A 20,938-nucleotide genomic window follows, 5' to 3' on the forward strand; every position below is an offset into this window, starting at 1 on the left:
TAACCAAGAGATCACTGAAGAAATCAAAGAGAAAATCAAAAAATACCTAGAGACAAATGACAATGAAAACACGACGATCCAAAACCTATGGGAGGCAGCAAAAGCAGTTCTAAGAGGGAAGTTTATAGCTATACAAGCCTACCTCAAGAAACAAGAAAAATCTCAGATAAACAATCAAACTTTACACCTAAAGGAACTAGAGAAAGAAGAACAAACAAAACCCAAAGTTAGCAGAAGGAAAGAAATCATAAAGATCAGAGCAGAAATAAATGAAATAGAAACAAAGAGAACAATAGCAAAGATCAATAAACCTAAAAGCTGGTTCTTTGAGAAGATAAACAAAATTGATAAACCATTAGCCAGACTCATCAAGAAAAAGAGGGAGAGGACTCAAATCAATAAAATTAGAAGTGAAAAAGGAGAAGTTACAACAGACACTTCAGAAATACAAAGCATCCTAAGAGACAAGCAACTCTATGCCAATAAAATGGACAACCTGGAAGAAATGGACAGATTCTTAGAAAGGTATAACCTTCCAAGACTGAAGCAGGAAGAAATAGAAAATATGAACAGACCAATCACAAGTAATGAAGTTGAAACTGTGATTAAAAATCTTCCAACAAACAAAAGTCCAGGACCAGATGGCTTCATAGGTGAATTCTATCAAACATTTAGAGAACAGCTAACAGCCATCCCTCTCAAACTCTTCCAAAAAATTGCAGAGGAAGGAACACTCCCAAACTCATTCTATGAGGCCACCATCACCCTGATACCAAAACCAGACAAAGACGCTACAAAAAAAGAAAATTACAGACCAATATCACTGATGAATATAGATGCAAAAATCCTCAACAAAATACTAGCAAACAGAATCCAACAACACATTAAAAGGATCATGCACCATGATCAAGTGGGATTTATCCTAGGGATGCAAGGATTCTTCAATATATGCAAATCAATCAATGTGACACACCATATTAACAAATTGAAGAAGAAAAACCATATGATCGGGCTTCCCTGGTGGCGCAGTGGTTGGGAATCTGCCTGCCAATGCAGGGGACACGGGTTCGAGCCCTGGTCTGGGAAGATCCCACATGCCGCAGAGCAACAAGGCCCGTGAGCCACAACTACTGAGCCTGCGCGTCTGGAGCCAGTGCTCCGCAACGGGAGAGGCCGTGATAGTGAGAGGCCCGCACACCGTGATGAAGAGTGGCCCCCACTTGCCGCAACTGGAGAAAGCCCTCGCACAGAAACGAAGACCCAGCACAGCCATAAATAAATAAATAAATAAAATAAAATAAAAAAAAATGCAATGACGCACAGAACATTAAAAAAAAAAAAAACCATATGATCATCTCAATAGATGCAGAAAAAGCTTTTGACAAAATTCAACACCGATTTATGATAAAAACTCTCCAGAAAGTGGGCTAGAGGGAACCTACCTCAACATAATAAAGGCCATATACGACAAACCCACAGCAAACATCATTCTCAATGGTGAAAACTGAAAGCATTTCCTCTAAGATCAGGAACAAGACAAGGATGTCCACTCTCACCACTATTATTGAACATAGTTTTGGAAGTCCTAGCCACGGCAATCAGAGAAGAAAAAGAAATAAAAGGAATACAAATTGGAAAAGAAGAAGTAAAACTGTCACTGTTTGCAGATGACGTGATACTATACATAGAGAATCCTAAAGATGCCACCAGAAAACTACTAGAACTAATCAATGAACTTGGTAAAGTTGCAGGAGACAAAATTAATGCACAGAAATCTCTTGCATTCCTATACACTAATGATGCAAAATCCGAAAGAGAAGTTAAGGAAACACTCCAATTTACCATTGCAACAAAAAGAATAAAATACCTAGTAATAAACCTACCTAGGGAGACCAAAGACGTGTATGCAGAAAACTATAAGACACTGATGAAAGAAATTAAAGATGATACCAACAGATGGAGAGATATACCATGTTCTTCCAATATTGACTGGAAGAATCAATATTGTGAAAATGACTATACTCCCCAAAGTAATCTACAAACTCAATGCAATCCCTATCAAATTACCAATGGCATTTCTTACAGAACTAGAACAAAAAATCTTAAAATTTGTAGGGAGACCCAAAAGACCCCGAATAGCCAAAGCAGTCTTGAGGGAAAAAAACGGAGCTGGAGGAATCAGACTCCCTGACTTCAGACTACACTATAAAGCTACAGTAATCAAGACAATATGGTACTGGCACAAAAACAGAAACATAGATCAATGGAACAAGATAGAAAGCCCAGAGGTAAACCCATGCACCTATGGTCAACTAATCTATGACAAAGGAGGCAAGGATATACAGTGGAGTAAAGACAGTCTCTTCAATAAGTGGTGCTGGGAAAACTGGACAGCTACATGTAAAAGAATGAAATTAGAACACTCCCTAACACCATACACAAAAATAAACTCAAAATGGATTAAAGACCTAAATTTAAGACTGGACACTATAAAACTCTTAGAGGAAAACGTAGGAAGAACACTCTTTGACATAAATCACAGCAAGATCTTTTTTGATCCACCTCCTAGAGTAATGGAAATAAAAACAAAGATAAACAAATGGGACCTAATGAAACTTCAAAGATTTTGCACAGCAAAGGAAACCATAAACAAGACGAAAAGTCAACCCTCAGAATGGGAGAAAATATTTGCAAACAAATCAACAGACAAAGGATTAATCTCCAAAATATATAAACAGCTCAATATTAAAAAAACAACCCAATCCAAAAATGGGCAGAAGACCTAAATAGACATTTCTCCAAAGAAGACATACAGATGGCCAAGAAGCACATGAAAAGCTGCTCAAGATCACTAATTATTAGAGAAATGCAAATCAAAGCTGCAATGAGGTATCACCTCACACCAGTTAGAATGGGCATCATCAGAAAATCTACAAACAACAAATGCTGGAGAGGGTGTGGAGAAAACGGAACCCTCTTGCACTGTTGGTGGGAATGTAAATTGATACAGCCACTATGGAGAACAGTATGGAGGCTCCTTAAAAAACTAGGGGGCTCCCCTGGTGGCGCAGTGGTTGAGAATCTGCCTGCCAATGCAGGGGACACGGGTTCGAGCCCTGGTCTGGGAAGATCCCACATGCCGTGGAGCAACTAGGCCCGTGAGCCACAACTAATGAGCCTGCGCGTCTGGAGCCTGTGCTCCGCAATGAGAGGCCGCGATAGTGAGAGGCCCGTGCACCGTGATGAAGACTGGCCCCTGCTTGCCACAACTAGAGAAAGCCGTCGCACAGAAACGAAGACCCAACACAGCCAAAAATAAATAAATTAATTAATTAATTTTAAAAATAAACAAAAAAACTAAAAATAGAATTACCATATGACCCAGCAATCCCACTACTGGGCATATACCCAGAGAAAACCGTAATTCAAAAAGACACATACACCCCAATGTTCATTGCAGTGCTATTTACAATAGCCAGGTCATGGAAGCTACCTAAATGCCCATCGACAGACAACTGGATAAAGAAGATGTGGTACATATATACAATGGAATATTACTCAGCCATAAAAAGAAACGAAATTGGGTCATTTGTTGAGACGTGGATGGATCTAGAGACTGTCATACAGAGTGAAGTAAGTCAGAAGAGAAAAACAAATATCGTATATTAACGCATGTATGTGGAACCTAGAGAAATGGTACAGATGAACTGGTTTGCAGGGCAGAAATTGAGACACACATGTAGAGAACAAACGTATGGACACCAAGGGGGGAAAGTGGTGGGGGGTGGGGGTGATGGTGTGCTGAATTGGGCGATTGGGATTGACATGTATACACTGATGTGTATAAAATGGATGACTAATAAGAACCTGCTGTATAAAAAATTAAATTAAATTAAATTTAAAAATTAAAAAAAAAAAAGAAAACAAAGACTAAAAGCTCAGTTACAACCTATTTGTCCATCAGGAGGGGTTTGGGTTCTATTATGGTACAGCCACAGGCAGCTAGTGAAAAGAATGAGGCAGCTCTGTATCAGTGATAGATAAGGAAAAGAGATAAGGAAAATGTAAGGTGCAGACCAATGTCACCACCCACAGTTCGTGGGTTTCTTATTTGTTTGGTTTAAGAGATATGGGGATATATGTATATGTATAGCTGATTCACTTTGTTAGAAAGCAGAAACTAACACACCACTGTAAACCAATTATACAAGATGTTAAAAAAAAAAAAAGAAAATGATTCATGGAAAGAAACTAAGGATTACCTGGATTTGATGGGATTTACAGTGGCAAGAGAGAGAGGAAGCAGGAGAAAGCACAGGGGAAGTTTAGAAAACAGTAAGGAGTCTGGTTTGGCTGGAACAAAATGTACAGTGGAATAGTGGGAGAGATTGCTAGAAGGTTAGGACCATTAGGAGATCCTAAATTCTGCCACATCTTTAATAGGAAGCAACGTAATTGGAGCCATGTTTTAGTACAAATAACCTGGCAATGGACACTTAGGACAGAGTCAGATGGGGAGAAAGTAGAAGCAAAGAGACCTGTTAGGAGGCACTGAGCAGAATCTAGGCAGGATGTGATTGGGACCTGAACCAGCACCATCTTTCTGCAGAAATGAGAATTCCAGAGGGAAAAAATTGGTAGCATGCCATCACCAGTCATGATCAGCACTCACCTCCATGTTTCTACTGCTCCTTCCACTCCTCTGGCTCCACAGTCTGTGATGAAGGAGCCAGCATGGCAGAGCCATTGGGCCAGGGAACACAGATGGCCAAGTTACAGACCCAGCCGCCAACAAGGTGTTCTGCTAAAGTCATCCCGGAAAACAGTACACTCTTGCAAGTCAGCTCAAGTATTTTAATTACCAACTCTTAGTAATAACTATTACCAAAATTTATTCTATATACCCTTTAAAAATTAAGTCAAGGAACATTTCCCCTATCTGGCAATGTCACACCACATCAATATCAAATATATAAAAGCGAAATTTACTTTTTTTGAAGGGTAGCCAAAATCACCATAAATGAGTCTTTGGTGCCCCCTTGTGGAATGTTTAGTGTGAGGTTTGAAATATTTACCCTCCACACAGAAACAATAATGGGTATTTCCTTCTTTTAATATATTATACTATTTTTAAGAGACACAATTTAAAATAAATCCATATAAGTAACTTAATGCAAACCAGGAACATAAGAGATCAAATGTAGAAATGTTCAGTAAGTTTCCGAGTCATAAATTTTTGACGGTTTTGCTTTGTGTCATAAATTAAGGAAAGGTAATCAAAAAACTTAGCTTTACGCAGTGCTACGTAAGTATCAAAAATGTTTTCTCAGTAGTACTTTTACCATTAAATTATTGATAAGAATTCCATAAGACCTTATTAAGCCTTTTAAATAGCTGGAATAGATTTTAAAATCTATTATTTTCGCCCATAGAAATGTTATAATAAAATGATCAGATAGCTCTTAAAGTGTTGTTTCACTTTATATGACTTATCACAAGTTTATCACCATTTTTTCCCAAACTAGGGGGTCAAAATAAAAAAATATCCATCATTCCTGGAATCAAGTAGAAGTCAAATAGAAAGAATATTCTTGCCCACTTGCTAGCAAGGCTGCAAGGGAGGCACACAATAGGGGGAAACAACAGAGAGATTGTTATCCTAAATCAGTAGAACGTAAAGAATTTATTGGTTTTCCCCAGAATTAATACTAATTCTTTTCCTAATGTCTTCATTAAGAAGTGAAACAGAAGAATAAAGTGCCAAATTTAATCATCCGTCTTGTTTTGGAATCTTCTTGGGAACTGAGTAGTCCCATCAAGAAATGATCAGTGAGCTTCTTCTTATTACTTACTCTCACCCAGTAATCAGAACCTGTAAGAATGTAGTCATTACTGGAATGTGGTAATACTTATTCTTGTCTTCATGCCTTGTATCTTTAGATTACACAGACCTTGGGATGGAAGCAGTGGCCTTCTTCTGGAACTGAGCTCTCAAGATAATTGTATTCATGCAATTCATTTAGTTTATCAGATGAGATAGTTGTTTAAGCCACATGAGCTAAGGAACTACTCTATTCAGGCAGAATTGTTCTAACTTAGAATTTTTTTTCCTGGTATACCAAAAGATTTTTCTTAAATGGCAAAACAGTCTTCCATTAAAGACATGGTAATTATATGCATCTTGAATTTATCAACAAGGGTTCTGCAAAGAGTTTTGTCACATACAAGTGGCAGACTACCTCTGCTAGAATCCTGGCTCCCCACATTTGCTCTCTGTGTGATTTTAGATTATTTAACCTGATTCTTGGTTTCCTGATATAAAAAAGGAATGATAGTAACTGCATTATAGAGTCGCTTTGAGGAATAAATGAGTTAACTCATGTAAAGGACTTAAAACATTGCCTGGACATAGCAAATGCTCAATTAATGGTTTGTTGAATTTTTTTTCAAACCAGACATTTTTCACAAGCAGGTTAGAGGTTGACTTTACAGTTTCATTCAGCATAGTGTTAATGGTATCAAGATCATATGCTCTATCCCCACAAATGTTATTTCACTTTATTGTATTCACATACAGCCAAACGTGTAGTAACACTGATTGGTGTTAACAGGGTAATTTCACAATACATCATTTCTTTTAACTTCCCTTATTTATAGTTAAAGAAATATACTCAGAATCAATAAGTGACTTGCATAAGGGCACAGCTAGTAAGTAGTTCAGGATACCAACCCAGGCTTTTTGATTCCTGGCCTAGTATTCCTTGCATTACACCCTAACTAGTCATAGAAAAATCAGCTAAAAGAATGAGTAGACCAAGCAAATCTATTGATTAGATTACATGTTTCAAATCAATTTAAGAAATCATTTAGATTCTACTTTTTTTGGTAATCAAGCATTAATCAATGAAATCAAGCATTAAAAATGAACAAATTATTAGGATAGCGTTATAATGGTTTACTTGGATAAAAAGTTAACACTGGTAGCACTAAAAAAAATCCATTCATTCAATAAATATTTACTGAGCACCTGCTACTTGCCTGGTACCAGGCTAGGTGTTAGGGATACAATGGTATTTAAATCAAATATGACAGGCCTTCACAGAGTTTACAGTCTCATGGGGAAAGAAAATTAAAGAAACAAGTTAAACAAAGTGAACTAAGTGCCACGACAGAGGAAACACAGGACGCTATTGGAACATATGGCTAGGGTAGCTGCACCAGCCAGTTACTATAATACATAATAATTTACAGCAATTAGGATAATGATGATTATTTTCTGAATAGCTGGAGACTTTCATAAAGTTATTCATGAATATGGATGGAATGTGTTAATAGTTATTCTTGTCTTCATGCCTTGTATCTTTAGATTACACAGACCTATGATTTTCCATAGGTAGACCTATGATTTTCCATATGATTTTCTTCCAGTTAACCTACCTACCTCTTGACCTCATCGCAAATGTAAAACCTACCAATAAGAAGCTTGGACTTAGCTTCATTCATTACCTTTTGAATTTCTACTCTGATCTTTTGTCTTCAGAAAGTCTTATTTTTATTATAAACTCATTTAAATATGTGGTATTAAGTCCTTACACTATTTCACTCATATTGACTTTATTACAATACTCATCCCGATTTAAAGCCAGAAAAAAATTTTTTTAATTGAACTTCCATCGTTTAACAGTTCCTTCAGTAGAGAGGAACACATGTAGATTACTGATTTCTAAAACTAAATGTGGTAAAATCTTCTTTTTCACCACCAGAGTGAAATAAAATACTACATTCTTAATGGACTGAGTAACCATAAGATGACAAATGTGACACACTGAGAGGGCAATGTGATTGCAATACATAAAACAATAACAAAGTGCCTCCTCACAGACCAGAGATAGGATTCCAGATTTCTACATTGCACTACTGACAATTTCATGTGTAACAAGGGTAAAAGAAACTTACGTGTGACTTATGGGTGTTTATTACCTAAGACTCTCATGGTGAATAACCACATATATCTAATAATTTACTTTTTACATCTTCTTAGCTATCAATATTAAGTAAATTTTATTTAACCAGAAGTCTGCCCAAATATGACACTCACTAAATTAAGAGAAAGATTGAGATTATAGAGTAAATTCAACAGAACTTCTGAAAACATTTTATTTATATTTCATTTCAGTCAAATATTCAAAGATTTTGAAATCTATAAGGGCATCTATCTCAAGTTCAGAATTTTTAATACTATTTGGAAAACTATTTTTGAAAATTAATCAAAGAACATTTCAACACATAGTGATGAAATGCACAATTTTTAAATGTTACATGAAACAGTTAAATACATATATATAACACTGAAAATTCTTTATTTAAAAACACTAAATTATTAAAATGAGTAAAAATGACATCGTAAAATAAGATTTTTTCAAAGCTCACTACTTTAAAGAAAACATACAATGACATGGATCACAATATATACAAAGTAGGAAATAAATCATCATCTGTCATTGATGGGAAGACTTGCATGCTTTCAAAATAGTCATAATTTTAAGTCAAACAAAATGTTGCTTAGAGGGAATGCTTCTCTTATATGTGAAGTCTCTTTAGAGGCGTTTTAAATTCCGCTTACTCTGGGCACTTCCTGGAAGAGCATCTTTTCTATTCCTTGGCTTTGCTGCTCCTCTACTACATTCTTCAGACCCATGATAATCACACAAACATAACACACAAAAGTCAAAACCACAGGCTGTGCTGCTACACAGTCCCCTTTTCTTATAAGGCTGGTACTTAGCAGGGGACTGGCACCTTGGGCAAGGTTTTAATGCTTCATCAATAAAAAGTGTTTTGGCAACCTGCAGTAAAAGCACACAAACTAAATCTTCCATTTTCGCATAGAGAATTGCTTTATTTCAAACTCTGTAAATATTTACTTCTAATAACTTATGATAAATACTCACCTTAACATATTCTTCCTGTTTACTACTTAAGTGAGTAACAGAAGAATTCGCTATAGGTGTCAAAACTTCTCCCCAAGGAGAAAATGTTGAAACTTGTTCTTTCTGAAAACCTGGTGTCCTAGCCTGTGCTTGCACAGATCTTAAAGCTGATCGATTTAAAAGATGGAGCCGAGTGGCAGCATCATCAACATTTAATATAGCCCCCTGTGGTAAAAGACAAGAGGGGTCAACACTGTAATATCAAAAGTTCCAGGACAGCTTTCTGATGCACATGTATTTAAATGTTTGGAAGTGGTTTTACACTACTGGAATTTTCTCCCTAAACGTTTCCTTTTTAGAAAAAAGGAAAAAAAAAAAAAAAACAAACCCTCTCATCTAGCATTTAAAAGTCAAAGAAAAAGAAAAAGAAAAAATTAAGACCATAAATGCTAGCTTTAAGTTTGCATGCTTGGTTATTTTTCTGTTTAGAGCATGGGCTTGCAAACTTTTCCTGAAAAGGACCAGATAGTTGCAAGCCACTTAATTGTTGTTTTAGCAAACACAGCTATGGAGATATGTAAATGAAAAAGCAGGGCTGTGTTCCAATAAAACTTACTTTAAAAACACAGGTGATGGACAGGATTTGGCCCACAGATCAGAGTTTAACAAGTCCCCTTTTAGGCCAAGGTGTAAGAGGAGATGAATCAAAGCGGGACGTCATGGAATTCTTTGAAGGTTTCTTACCTTAGCCACATGTCAGAAAAATAATGGGCCTGGTTAGACCATGAAACCCAATTTGTTTGGCTGGTTTTTACAAATACCAGATACTTGCAATACTTGATTAATTTTTACACTTGAGTTTTAAACAGCTTTGATATTTTAAAAGGAGAAAAAAATGTCTCTTATTTGAACTGGATTTCCACGTTACTCAAATATTTAGCCAAGAAATATTTTCAATGAATAATCCTTATAGCCTTCTATTTTGTTAAGGTTGGGAATGAGAAAAAATAGTAAGTTTTTTTTTTTAACAAATTGGCATTCATAACCAATTATCAAAATAAAATGTACTACAGGTGAATTTCCTCAAGTGTCCAACTATAATTGTGTTTCCTCTCCCTTGACAGTCTCCTTTTGCCAGAGTTGGCTCCTAAATGGGGAGAGTTAAAAACATGAGAAATGACAGTAGGATAAGTATAGGAATGAAGTTAGCTGGCCATGAAAACTTATGCCATTAACAGTTTAACAACATATGCATAAGTGTAATGGATGAATATTGGTTTTCAGAAATTAGAATGAATACAGTTGAACTTATTCAAGGACTCAATACATCTCTTTATGTTACACTTTATAAATGATTTGCAGCCTAAGCTAGAAGCGTATGACACAAGAGCATACTAAAAGAAGACACCCATTGGATTTCGATGCAGTTGGCAAACACAGTGATGCTGCATGCACCAAAAAATGAAGAGAGATTTGTTGTTGAAACAAATTTCATCCACAGAAGAGTCATTCATTCACTTAACAAATATTCATAAAACATCTACTAGGTGCCAAGTGAATAAAACAGTCTAATCTCTGCCCTCTTGGAGCTTAAAATGTGTGCTACTATCTCTGAACAGTATAAGGTCAAGTAGTCAACAAAGGCATGCATTCGTGAGCACCAACATTTTTCAAAATATAGTCACCATCACGTTACCAGAAAATATTTAAACGTGACAGGGGAGTCATCTTACTGATGTTCATTTCCATGATTATAAGAGAACAGTGAAGACTACAGTAAATTAAGAAATTCAGTGGAAAAAGTGTGATATTCTGATTTTAATGGTCATTCTCACTGCTGTAAAGCAAACAGATTAAATAGAGATCCTATCACACGTAGCTGGTGTGTGCCTTTTAATTTTTACATATAAAGGGCTTTCAGTGACACTATACAAGTATGAGGAAAACCACCAAACAACTTTGTTTTATAATTTTTCTGTTTTGGTTAATGATATACATTAGGATAGTTCAGGTAGAAAGCAACCAGTCCATTTCAGAATAGGAGGGCAAAAGGCATCTGGAAGGACGTCTCTGAGGAGAGGAGAGAACAGGTAGAATACCTGATATATTCAGAGTTAGAGGAGATTTCCAGTTCTGGTGGATAACAGGAGATGAGTCAGGGATCTGTATAGAGAAACACTAAGCAAAAAAAAAAGAAGAAAAGAAAGAAAGAAAGAAAGAAACTGGGCAATTATTAACTCTGAGGAAAAAAGTTATAAGAAAAAAGGTATAACAGGTATAATCATACTGTACTACATGTTACAGCTGTCAAAAAGTCATAAGAATCTCAACGCAGTCTTAATAATGTCAGCACCTAATTCTAATTCGCTCCCAAACGATGGTGTAGCTACATTCATAAGATAGGAGAAAGGACTTCAGAGGGAGAGGTGGGTAGATAGGTAGTGGTGAGAGGTTAGAGAACTAACCTAGTCCCTCTATAGAAAAAAACAAAAGAAGAAATAGCAGTAAAGGCATGCCATTCAGAAATATGGAGGTAAATATCAAAAGGAACAACTAAAAAGTGATTGCCTCGATGGGGCAAGAATCAAGAGTAGGAAGGGATCAAGAATCAAGAGTAGGAAGGGCAGTAGAATATGTGCTTTTTTATAAGCCTTAAAGTGCAATTTGATGTTTTAAACCATATACTTGTGTCTACTGAAAAAAAAATTAAAGCAAATCAGAATAAAGGAAAAAACTCAAGTAAGGAAAAAAGTATAGTCCTTTAAGAAACCAAGTTAAAAAAAAAAAAAATGGTGGCTAGGATATGAGGGTAGAATGCTTTATCTAGAATTACCCGAAGGCTTACCAATACAACAACATGTTTCTTCCACATAGGATGTAAAGAGTACATGGAGCTGTAAGTTTAATATTAATGGGTACTTGCTTAAAAATGTGTTTTTGGTCTGTCCTTAGCATGTAGGGAGCCACTCTGAAACGATATGTTAAGAAGGAAATTTATATCTTCAGTATTATAAGCTCCCAGAGCCAGCAGCTGCAGCAGTAGCCAAGAGCCGTGAGTCAGTCGTGAAGGATTATCATAGGTGAGAAGGTAAAACGTTTCTTCAAATAAAATAGAAAGTCAATACTTTAGTTAATAGCAGTCCCTAATATTTCCTTGGAATGAGAAACCCCCCAATCTGTATCTAGGTGTTCATATTAGTTTATGCCATGCTTCATATCAGTTATTATATTTAGCCAAATTATAAATTTACTTATGTTATTAAACACTTTTTATTAGAATAAGAATAAGAAAGTTAATTCTCAGAGTTTCTTTTGGTATTGATGCCTAAGAAAGGTCTAAAAGTTGAATATACAGTAAATATGGGTGCCAGAGTCATCAGATGGCTGTTATACAAAGTAGTATCCCCAGGAAGAATTAATCAGCTTCTGTATAACTTTTCTTGTAACTTCAAAGCTGGACCTCAAATCTTCAAGAGAGCACAAGTTTATGATGTTTTACATGTACTAATCTGCCATGCTCACTCACCTCCAGGCCTTCATATATGCTATTCCCTCTGCTGAAACACCTTCCCTGTCTAACTCATTATTCAGCTCTCAGCTGAGATGCATTTTTTCCTCCTCTTGGTCCCCACTCCTTTTAAATGTTCAATAGAGAGAACTCTGGGCTTCCTCTAACACACCTGTACTGTAATCACCTGTTTATACCAGTATCACCCACAGGGTATGAGCGCCAAGAAAGCAAGGGATCATGTCACAAATGTTCACCATTGTAATCTGAGCAACTGCATGTAGTATCTACTCAAAAGACTGGATGGGAAAATGCTATAAGGATGTCTAGCTATGAATAGGGTCCAGCATATCCTATTCAAATGGTATTCAAATACTGCTAACAGCATACACACTTAACAACAAAACCCAGTAAGATGTTCTTGATGTCAGTTAGTCTACTCCACTGATGCACTGGGTAGAGACGGAGTTTGGGAAAAATAAAGAGTTTATGAGTACATGAGTTCCCTGGTGGCCTAGTGGTTAGGATTCCAGGCTTTCACTGCCATGGCCCAGGCTCAATCCCTGAGATTCCACAAGCCACACGGCATGGCCAAAAACAAAAAAAAAAAAGAGTTTATGGGTCAATGTTGGTAAATGGAAAGGTTAAAAGATAGCAAGATAGCAGGAAAACCAAATGAGGTTGTCCAGCCATATGGGATTATTAGATATTTATACAAATCCATTTTAGAATAGTATTATATACATTACCTCAGAATCTGTTTTCAATTGTGTGATATGAAATTTCCTCCTCTGATTTGCTTTTTTATCTTGAATAATAATTTCACGCCAATTTCTGCTCACTTTCCAAACACTGTAACAGAAAGATCAGTCCTTATATTGTATATATTCCACAGAATTAATATTTTTCACACATGACAATAAGAAAAATTCATTTTAAAGATTTTGGATAGTTTATTTAAAGCTAAAATTTTACATTAAAAATATGACTTGATCTGCAAAGTTGTGAAAGAATACCTATTAAAATATGCCAGCATCATATTGACAGATTACTATCTCATAGATGGTTAAGGAAAAAACAAAGTTTCATATAAACCCAAATGAGTCCACTGTGAGACTAATTAAGAGGATTTAACTTAAACATGACACTAAGATTAAAAATTTGGAACATGACATGCAGCAGATGATTATCAACTGTAGTGCAAGAGATTCTATAAATTTCTATTATTGTATTTAACAAATTTCTGTCACTTTGATTAAATAAACACAAAAGCAATCAATCCTTTATTGGAAGTACTAAGTGCCAAACACAGTTGATCCCTGAACAACATGGGTTTGAATTCTGTGGATCCACTTACAGGTGGATTTTTTCAATAGTAAATACTACACAGACTCTGGCTGGTTGAATCCAGGGATGCCGAACCGCGGATACGGAGGAAACTCGGATATGGAGAGCTGACTATAAATTATATAAAGATTTTAGACTGCATGGCAGAGGGTCAGCGCCCCTAATCTCTGGCTGTTCAAGGGTCAGCTGTAATAAACATTATTATGGGTAGCACTACAAAGTTCCTATTTTATAAACCAAAGTTTATGAGACTAAAGCAGCTAAAGAAAAACACAATTTATGTCTAGTGATCGCTTATTTATCAATAACTTTGACTGTATTAATTATTAAAGAAAAGCTAATCCTGCAGCTGTTAATATGGTCTTTTTTATTACTTTAACTTAACAAATCACTCAAAGTGAATGAGGCCAGGAGAAGGTTATGGAGGGCCCCAGGTTATAGTTGAGTTGTCAACACTACTATTCTTCCAGTTACCGTGGCCACTTCAATTGCCATTGCCTCTCCTTAAGCCGATACATGTGCCTTACACCAGACAGATGGAGAGATATAGGCAGAAAGTCACTCATTAACGGGGAAGAAATGAAATACACATTTGGGTATTTGCCTCAGCTATTTCAACTGACCATAATTCCTCATATTACCAAGAATAAGCACTGCCAAGATTATACATGCACTCTGCAATACAAATACCATAAATCTAGAGGGATGGCAGCAAAGGCAATTATTGAAATATGACTGAATATCATTTGTTCCTACAAGCAAGCACCCAAAAGAGTCACCCAAGTTTTAATTTTAACTGGTCTGTATCCAAATACTCCAGCATATAAAAATAAAATTCCTATATCGCAGCCATCTCCGTATTTTTTTAAACAAATAATTTATCTCATTTGAACATTTTTAAAAGGCACATGTATGTAGGTCATTAATCTGCTTATCATCCTATTTGGGTGACACCAAAGACATTCCTGATCAAGGCTATTCTGAAAGGACTTAAACCTTAATAAGAGTTTTGGGGAAATATGGGCTTAGAAATCAGAGGGCTCAGCTGTAGACCTGGATCTGTTTCTGTCTCCTTGAGTGACCATTGGCAGGTCACTTCTCTGGAGCTCAGTTTTCTCATCTGCAAAATACATGATAGGACTAGACAGTTCAGAAGACTTCCAGCTATGAGATTCTACAATTCTCTACAATAGCCTACACTTAATTTATGGCGAAAAGGTGAAGAAGGGTTTTAATAGAAGCAGGGGCCATAAAAGAGTAAGGATTCTATGAACCCAACTCTTCACATATACCTATGGAAAAAGAGGCTCACTAACTCTCTTGCATGTCCTCCCCCAACCATGATCTTGCAAAAATCCTGTTCCACATGGCTTCCCTACTTCCTGGTCACGGCATTCCCAAGGGGCTTGTCTTCTGATAGTCCTGCACTTTGCAAAATTGCCAGTATAAACACAGTTTCTCTTTAGTCTTGTAACTCTAGTTCCTACCCTCAATACTCCTATATATGTGACTTAGTTTCTCTTTACTTATGAAGCAACATTCAATATACTGAAATTTCTGTGAAATTTCTGAGACACTGAAGAATTTCACTAAACCACCTTTGATAAAATATAAAGTAATCAAGATAGATAAAACAAAATTTTTAAAAAGTACTCAACTAACAGAAAAGCTTTCCAACTTAAAAAAAAGTGATAAAAGGCAGTTTTATTTCAGAAAAAAAAAAAATTCTTACCTGCATAGGCTTTCTGCAGCCAAGGAATCTAAAACCATAGCAAGAACATGCTTTAAATTTCTGTATTTTAATTCTGTTAAGATGTCCAGTTTTTCTATACCCATTTTCTTGCCAATCAGTCCGGCAAGTACACGCTGTAGTACAGCTATTTTCCCCCCGTCCCTTTCTTCTAACAATTCACGTGCACTGCTTTGCTGGAATCTTTTCCTTTTGCTTTTCATAAAGAGCTCATGCACTAACTGCAAGGCTGGGGTCTTTGATAAATTCTTAAAGCTTAAACTCAAATCCCCACTCTTATTGTCACTGCTTGGCTGACTCTCTGAGATGTCTGAAGTGGCCACTGGTGTTGATTCAGAGACAGAGAGGTTGGGCTGCTTTTCTTCTTCTGTCTCAGATTGTGAGCCTTGCTCCCTAAGGGTGGACAATCTTCTTAATCTTCCAAGACGCCTTGATCTTTTTACCGTGTCCCTGACTTTGAGAGTTCCCTTATGTTTCTGAAGCAGTTCTTGGAAAGAGCCCTCTTGGTCAGCGAGGGAATCTTCTGATTTATCCAAGCAAAGTGAGTTAAAACCACTGTCTTCAGGTGTTGAAATATTGCGTCTCACTTCACCTAAAGGAGAAAGCCTTTGACTTGCATTAAATTTAACGTTTGCTACAAGATTACTTATTGGAGTCACAAATATGTCCTCATCTGTTCCACAAGTTGTTCCACTGACCGAAGAGCCCAGAAGTTCAGGATATGTATTCTCATCATTAATACATAGACTGCTGTCGCTAAAGTCATGTGTGATAGAGTCTTTAAAACTACTGCCTTGAATTGGAGATATACATTCAGCTTCAAATAGGCTACAGTTATCTTTGGAATCATCAACTGTGGACGTCTTCTGTTGAGAAAAATTAAGTCTCAATTTTTGACTGCTGGAAGTCGCTTCTTCTGTTTTCAAAGTGCTAGTAACTAAAGAACTAAAATTATTTTGCCTTGGGAAACCTAAAGCACTGCTTGGAATATTTTTTTCTAAATTGGGAACTTGGCTTGTACTACTTTCAAGAGAACTATTTTGTGATTCAAAGTCCCCCTTTAGAAGAGAGAAAGATACGTCCAATCTTCTACGCAGTAAAAATTTTTTTCCACTGACTTTAGGAGTTTCACACAGGTCTGGGGTTTTATCCTTTTCCTTCCTGGGGAAGACAAATCTCTTTCTTTGAGTGGGAGACTCTAAACTATGTGTTAAGGCCAGACTTGAAGTTTCAGGATGTTCATGGATTAATGTTGAGCCTCTTTCTTTCTTTCCAAATGATTCTTTATCTGTATTATCAAAGCTGCACGATTTTAACAGCTCACTGTAGCCACTATCTTGAAATGAAGACGTGGAACAAAAGTCTCCAAAGCTGGACAACTTGACATTGACAATAGGAGAGTCCACCTCATTTCCTGCTCCAGTGCCAGCTTGACCTGAATGCCTTTCTGACATCTTCAAAATCTCTGTTTCTACAAAGTGAAAACAAATCTTATTCTTCCTTTGAAATGAACAGTCTGGCAGTTTACACCAAAATACATTACTTGTTATGAGCACAAATAATAATGGAAAATTGTATGGCAATAAAAGTTACTTTAAAAAACAAATCTACTCTACACTATACTCATGTGTATCTTATTTAAAACAATGTTTCAACATCATGAAGACCAAAATTTCCAGGAAGTAAATATTCACAGATTACCTGACTAAGCATAGTCTAGGCACCATGCACAAATATTTTCTTGAACTACACTTGAGAAAAAAAAAAAATCTCATGGCATCATTTTTAGATGATTTTATTACTTTATGACTTTTACAGCGCTAAAGTACATTATTGTAGTTTTAATATTCTAGCTTATTTGTGCTGACCTATATTTAGTCAGTTGGATATTTCCTTTTGAGGTTTTGCGATGTAAATAAAGCTACTTAAAAAAAAAAACTATATGCTGATTTTTAAACATGTCTTTGGGAAATGTGTCAAGTAAGTGCTGCCACTAGACTAAACTGCAATATGGCTAAACAACTCTAGGATAATGTCATTTATACTTGTAACACGGGCCTGTCTCAGAAACTCAGTCCTCCTCATCATTCACAAGGTCTAAATTCCCAGACTTTCACCTTTGCAAAGACTCTTTGGCTCACTAATAAATTACTAACACATTCTTGAGTTAGCGAAAATGAACCCCTGCCCCACAGATACATGGCCATCTCAAACCTGGCAAGTTATACTCATTCAGCCTTCATCTTCTAAATATTTTCTATCTGGGGGACACCCACCCTTTATAATATTCTTGAAATTGCAAATAAAGAATTCAAGTACATTCATTAAAGAAGAAATGTGATTCAGTAATTATATTTGTAAGGAATGACACTAGGAAATACTTTACTCTTTTTTCTTTTTTAAGGAAACACTTTACTCTTTCACCTTTTCAACGCTATCATTGCATTCTTTCTTTATGGAAACTTGAATTACATCTTAGCTCAAAGTATAAGAAGAAAAGATAAGAAAGTTATCATAGCATGTATTTCTGCAGACTATTCAAGGGACACTAAGAAAATTGTCATTCGTTCAAAGTTTTCTCCAGACCAAGTACACGATTCTTTTCTATTAAAAAGATCTTGGGAAGATATATTTTAGTTGAGTATAATGGGAGAGTAATTTATTTATGCTTAAGTTACATCAGTTAAATATGTAAATGAATGAGCTTAAAAAAAATTGCTACAATAACCACAAAACTAAATAGTTTCTTTACGGTGTAATGATCATTAGGAGATCATTGTTACTGGGCAAAGTATCTAGGTGTTTTTCAGTCTTTAAAACCTATATTCCGTTTTGGTAAATCTCACACATGTTCTCTTCTGATTTAGATTCCCTCAGATTGTGACAATCACTGCTCTCTTCTGTACATGCTTACCAGCCAAACTTATCAAACTTTGCTTTCTATAATTCATATTATATTTTAAAACAATTTTGTTTTCAAAATATTAAGTTAATAAGATAGAGTGTGTTTTCAAATTACACTTCCATCCACGAATATTTCCCCCTCTCTGAGAATCACTCTATTAAGTAACAGTTTTCACTCATATCATTTGGTAAAGTTAGGTCCGAGCCTTTTTTTAAAGTTACAACAAATGTAACTATTCTGCTACTTCACCACTAGGTGTCTCACCATGCTAGAATTTGGGAATCTGAGAGGCAAATTGTTAGAAACAAAAGTAGGGGTGCAGAGATCATCCTCTCCCTGCTAAAAACCATAAACTGGTTGCTTTAAACATACAAAAAACTTCCTAATTTTTTCTGTTCATCTACACATTTGAAGTTGCTTCCACCGTGCTTTCTCTGATGTCATCATTTTTTTTCATCTTTCATCATTTTCAACCCAAGACATTGGTCTCAAACAAAATGTGGTTATTCAAACTTTAAATTTAAAATTATTTATGCAAAATCGTGGAATGCCTGTTGACTTGTTCAATTTTACTGATTCAACAGTTCACTGATGAATCAAACAAGCCTCTTCAATATTCGTTTTTTAAAACCAGACTCCTGATGAGGATTGAGAACACTTATCTCTATAGCGCTCTTAAAAAAAAAAAAAAAAAAAAAAGCACTGATTAACTCAATGAAGTACTTACAATATGATAACAAATTAGAACCAAATTTCCTTCATTTGTTAAAGTGTAAAATCTTACCATCAGTAAAGCTTGAGTTCTTAGACGTCAACGTTATGTAGGCTTCCAAAAAAGGAAATTTCTCACTTTGCCTTTAAAATTCGTACCAAAGTAATACCACTTAAAGAGAAAATTTTAATTTGAACAATTCATTGAAACGTGCAGTAGCACGATACCGGCTAAAATTTGGATACGTGAAGTACATGCTACAGGGATTAGTTCTAACACTTGAAAAGGCCTAAATCATTTTGAATTTCCTCCAGCTTTCCGGACAACAGTAATTTTAATATCTTTGTTTTCTCCAGCTAGCCTTGGAACGGAGGAAACTTCCTAAATTGGGGTTTCTGAGATGCAGTGTAAGCTGCAGCGCGGTCATCTCCTCCCCCAGAAGCAGTCGGCGGGTGGGTGGTTAACGGTCTCCGCAAGGCGTCAACTGGGCCTCTCGTCCCTCCGCGGACCCTCCCCAGGCCAGGCTGTCGGAGGGAGGCCCGGCCTGGCCACAGGGCCCAGGAAGCCACCGACGGGCTGAGGGTGGGTGGGCGTCCCCTGGAGCAGAGCGAGGGGAAAGTGAACGGCGTCAGGGCGCCTCTCTAGTCCCGGAACCCGGGAAGCAGAGCGAGAGCGGGCGCGGGCCCGGGGACGCCCGGAGGCCGGCCAGCCCGCACACACCTGGCGTCCCTCGCTCCTGCCCACCTGGAGACCCGGGGCGGCCGCCCCCCCGGGGTCGACGGGCGGGCGAGGACCGAGGCGGCTGCCGCTGGAGCACAGGGGAGGAGCCGCGGCCTCGCCTCCAGCCACGCCAAGCTATGGCAACCCCCACGCCAGCTTCGCGTGGGGCCGCCGCGTTTCCCTCCTTCGGTTTGAACGGCCCGCCCTGAGTAACCGCTGCGCGCCGCCCCGCGCCGCCCCTTCCTCTCGCTCCGCGGCGCCCCCGCCGGCGGCCCCGCGACCCGCAGGCCCCCGGCCCAGCCTCCTCCCGAGGAAGTCTGTACGCGCTTTCCCATCCCTCCATGCCCACACCCCTCCGAGGCTCCGTGAGGGCTTCCTAATTTGATAGGCTCTTCCCCTCCCCATTTTAACTTTGGGGAACACTGTATAGAAAGGTTAATAGGTCCTACAGTGGGATGCTATTAAAAATAATGTAGGAAAACATTCACTTGCAAATGTTTCCGGAGATGAAATCAAGCGTGAAAAGCAGGTTACCAACCGAATGACTCATTTTAGGTTAGAAGTACAGCTATACACAGGATAAGGTCTGAAAGGTTTGACTAACTTGGTTACAGCATCTCTAGACATCATTATGCTTGTTTATTTAGGCATCTAAAAAGGGATGTTTTATGTGCCAGGCTCCATCCTTGTGCTCTTGGCAACTTCTTCCTAATCTCTTTTTTCCGGCTTCTTTTCCTCTGCTTACTGTCTAAATGGGCGTCCTACCCAACATTTTTCTTACTTTACCATTCTGTGCTTACATAATTCTCATTCAGAGTTAAAAGCATTACTTTAAAGCCAGTAACAGCCACTGCTACCACTCTCCTCCGACAGAACGTTTCTCCATCCGGATGCCCCACAGTTATCCTAAATGCCATATATCCAAAATCAAACTCACTAACAATGATTAAGTTCTGACTATGTGCCAATTATTGGGCTAGGTACTGGGAATTCAAAGATGGAATGGTGCAGTTACTGCCCTGAAGGGCTCACTGGTGTAAGTGCTATAGTAGAGGAATGGTAGTAA

General features: G+C 37.3%; 1 protein-coding gene across 1 annotated transcript; it reads right to left on the reverse strand.

Annotated features, from left to right (window-relative positions):
* Positions 1-1,335: 1,335 nt before the first annotated feature.
* FBXO43 (F-box protein 43) lies at positions 1,336-17,006 on the reverse strand. The gene is made up of 4 exons (XM_082432802.1): positions 15,518-17,006; positions 13,188-13,290; positions 8,952-9,155; positions 1,336-8,846 (listed from the first exon to the last, which is right to left on the reverse strand). The coding sequence occupies exons 1-4, from the start codon at positions 16,987-16,989 to the stop codon at positions 8,598-8,600; spliced, it is 2,028 nt and encodes a 675-aa protein (XP_082288928.1). The 5' UTR covers positions 16,990-17,006; the 3' UTR covers positions 1,336-8,597.
* Positions 17,007-20,938: the final 3,932 nt, after the last annotated feature.

This window comes from Balaenoptera physalus, assembly GCF_965194825.1.
Source record: "Balaenoptera physalus genome assembly, chromosome: 17".
Lineage (NCBI taxonomy): Eukaryota > Metazoa > Chordata > Mammalia > Artiodactyla > Balaenopteridae > Balaenoptera > Balaenoptera physalus.

Coding starts and splice junctions, on each gene's coding strand:
- FBXO43 (XM_082432802.1), bottom strand. CDS start 16,989: ATGTCAGAAAGGCATTCAGGTCAAGCTGGCACTGGAGCAGGAAATGAG. Junction 9,156..13,187: donor AATTGAAAACAGATTCTGAG/GTAATGTATATA, acceptor CTTTTACCACAG/GGGGCTATATTAAATGTTGA. Junction 8,847..8,951: donor AACAGGAAGAATATGTTAAG/GTGAGTATTTAT, acceptor CTTTTACTGCAG/GTTGCCAAAACACTTTTTAT.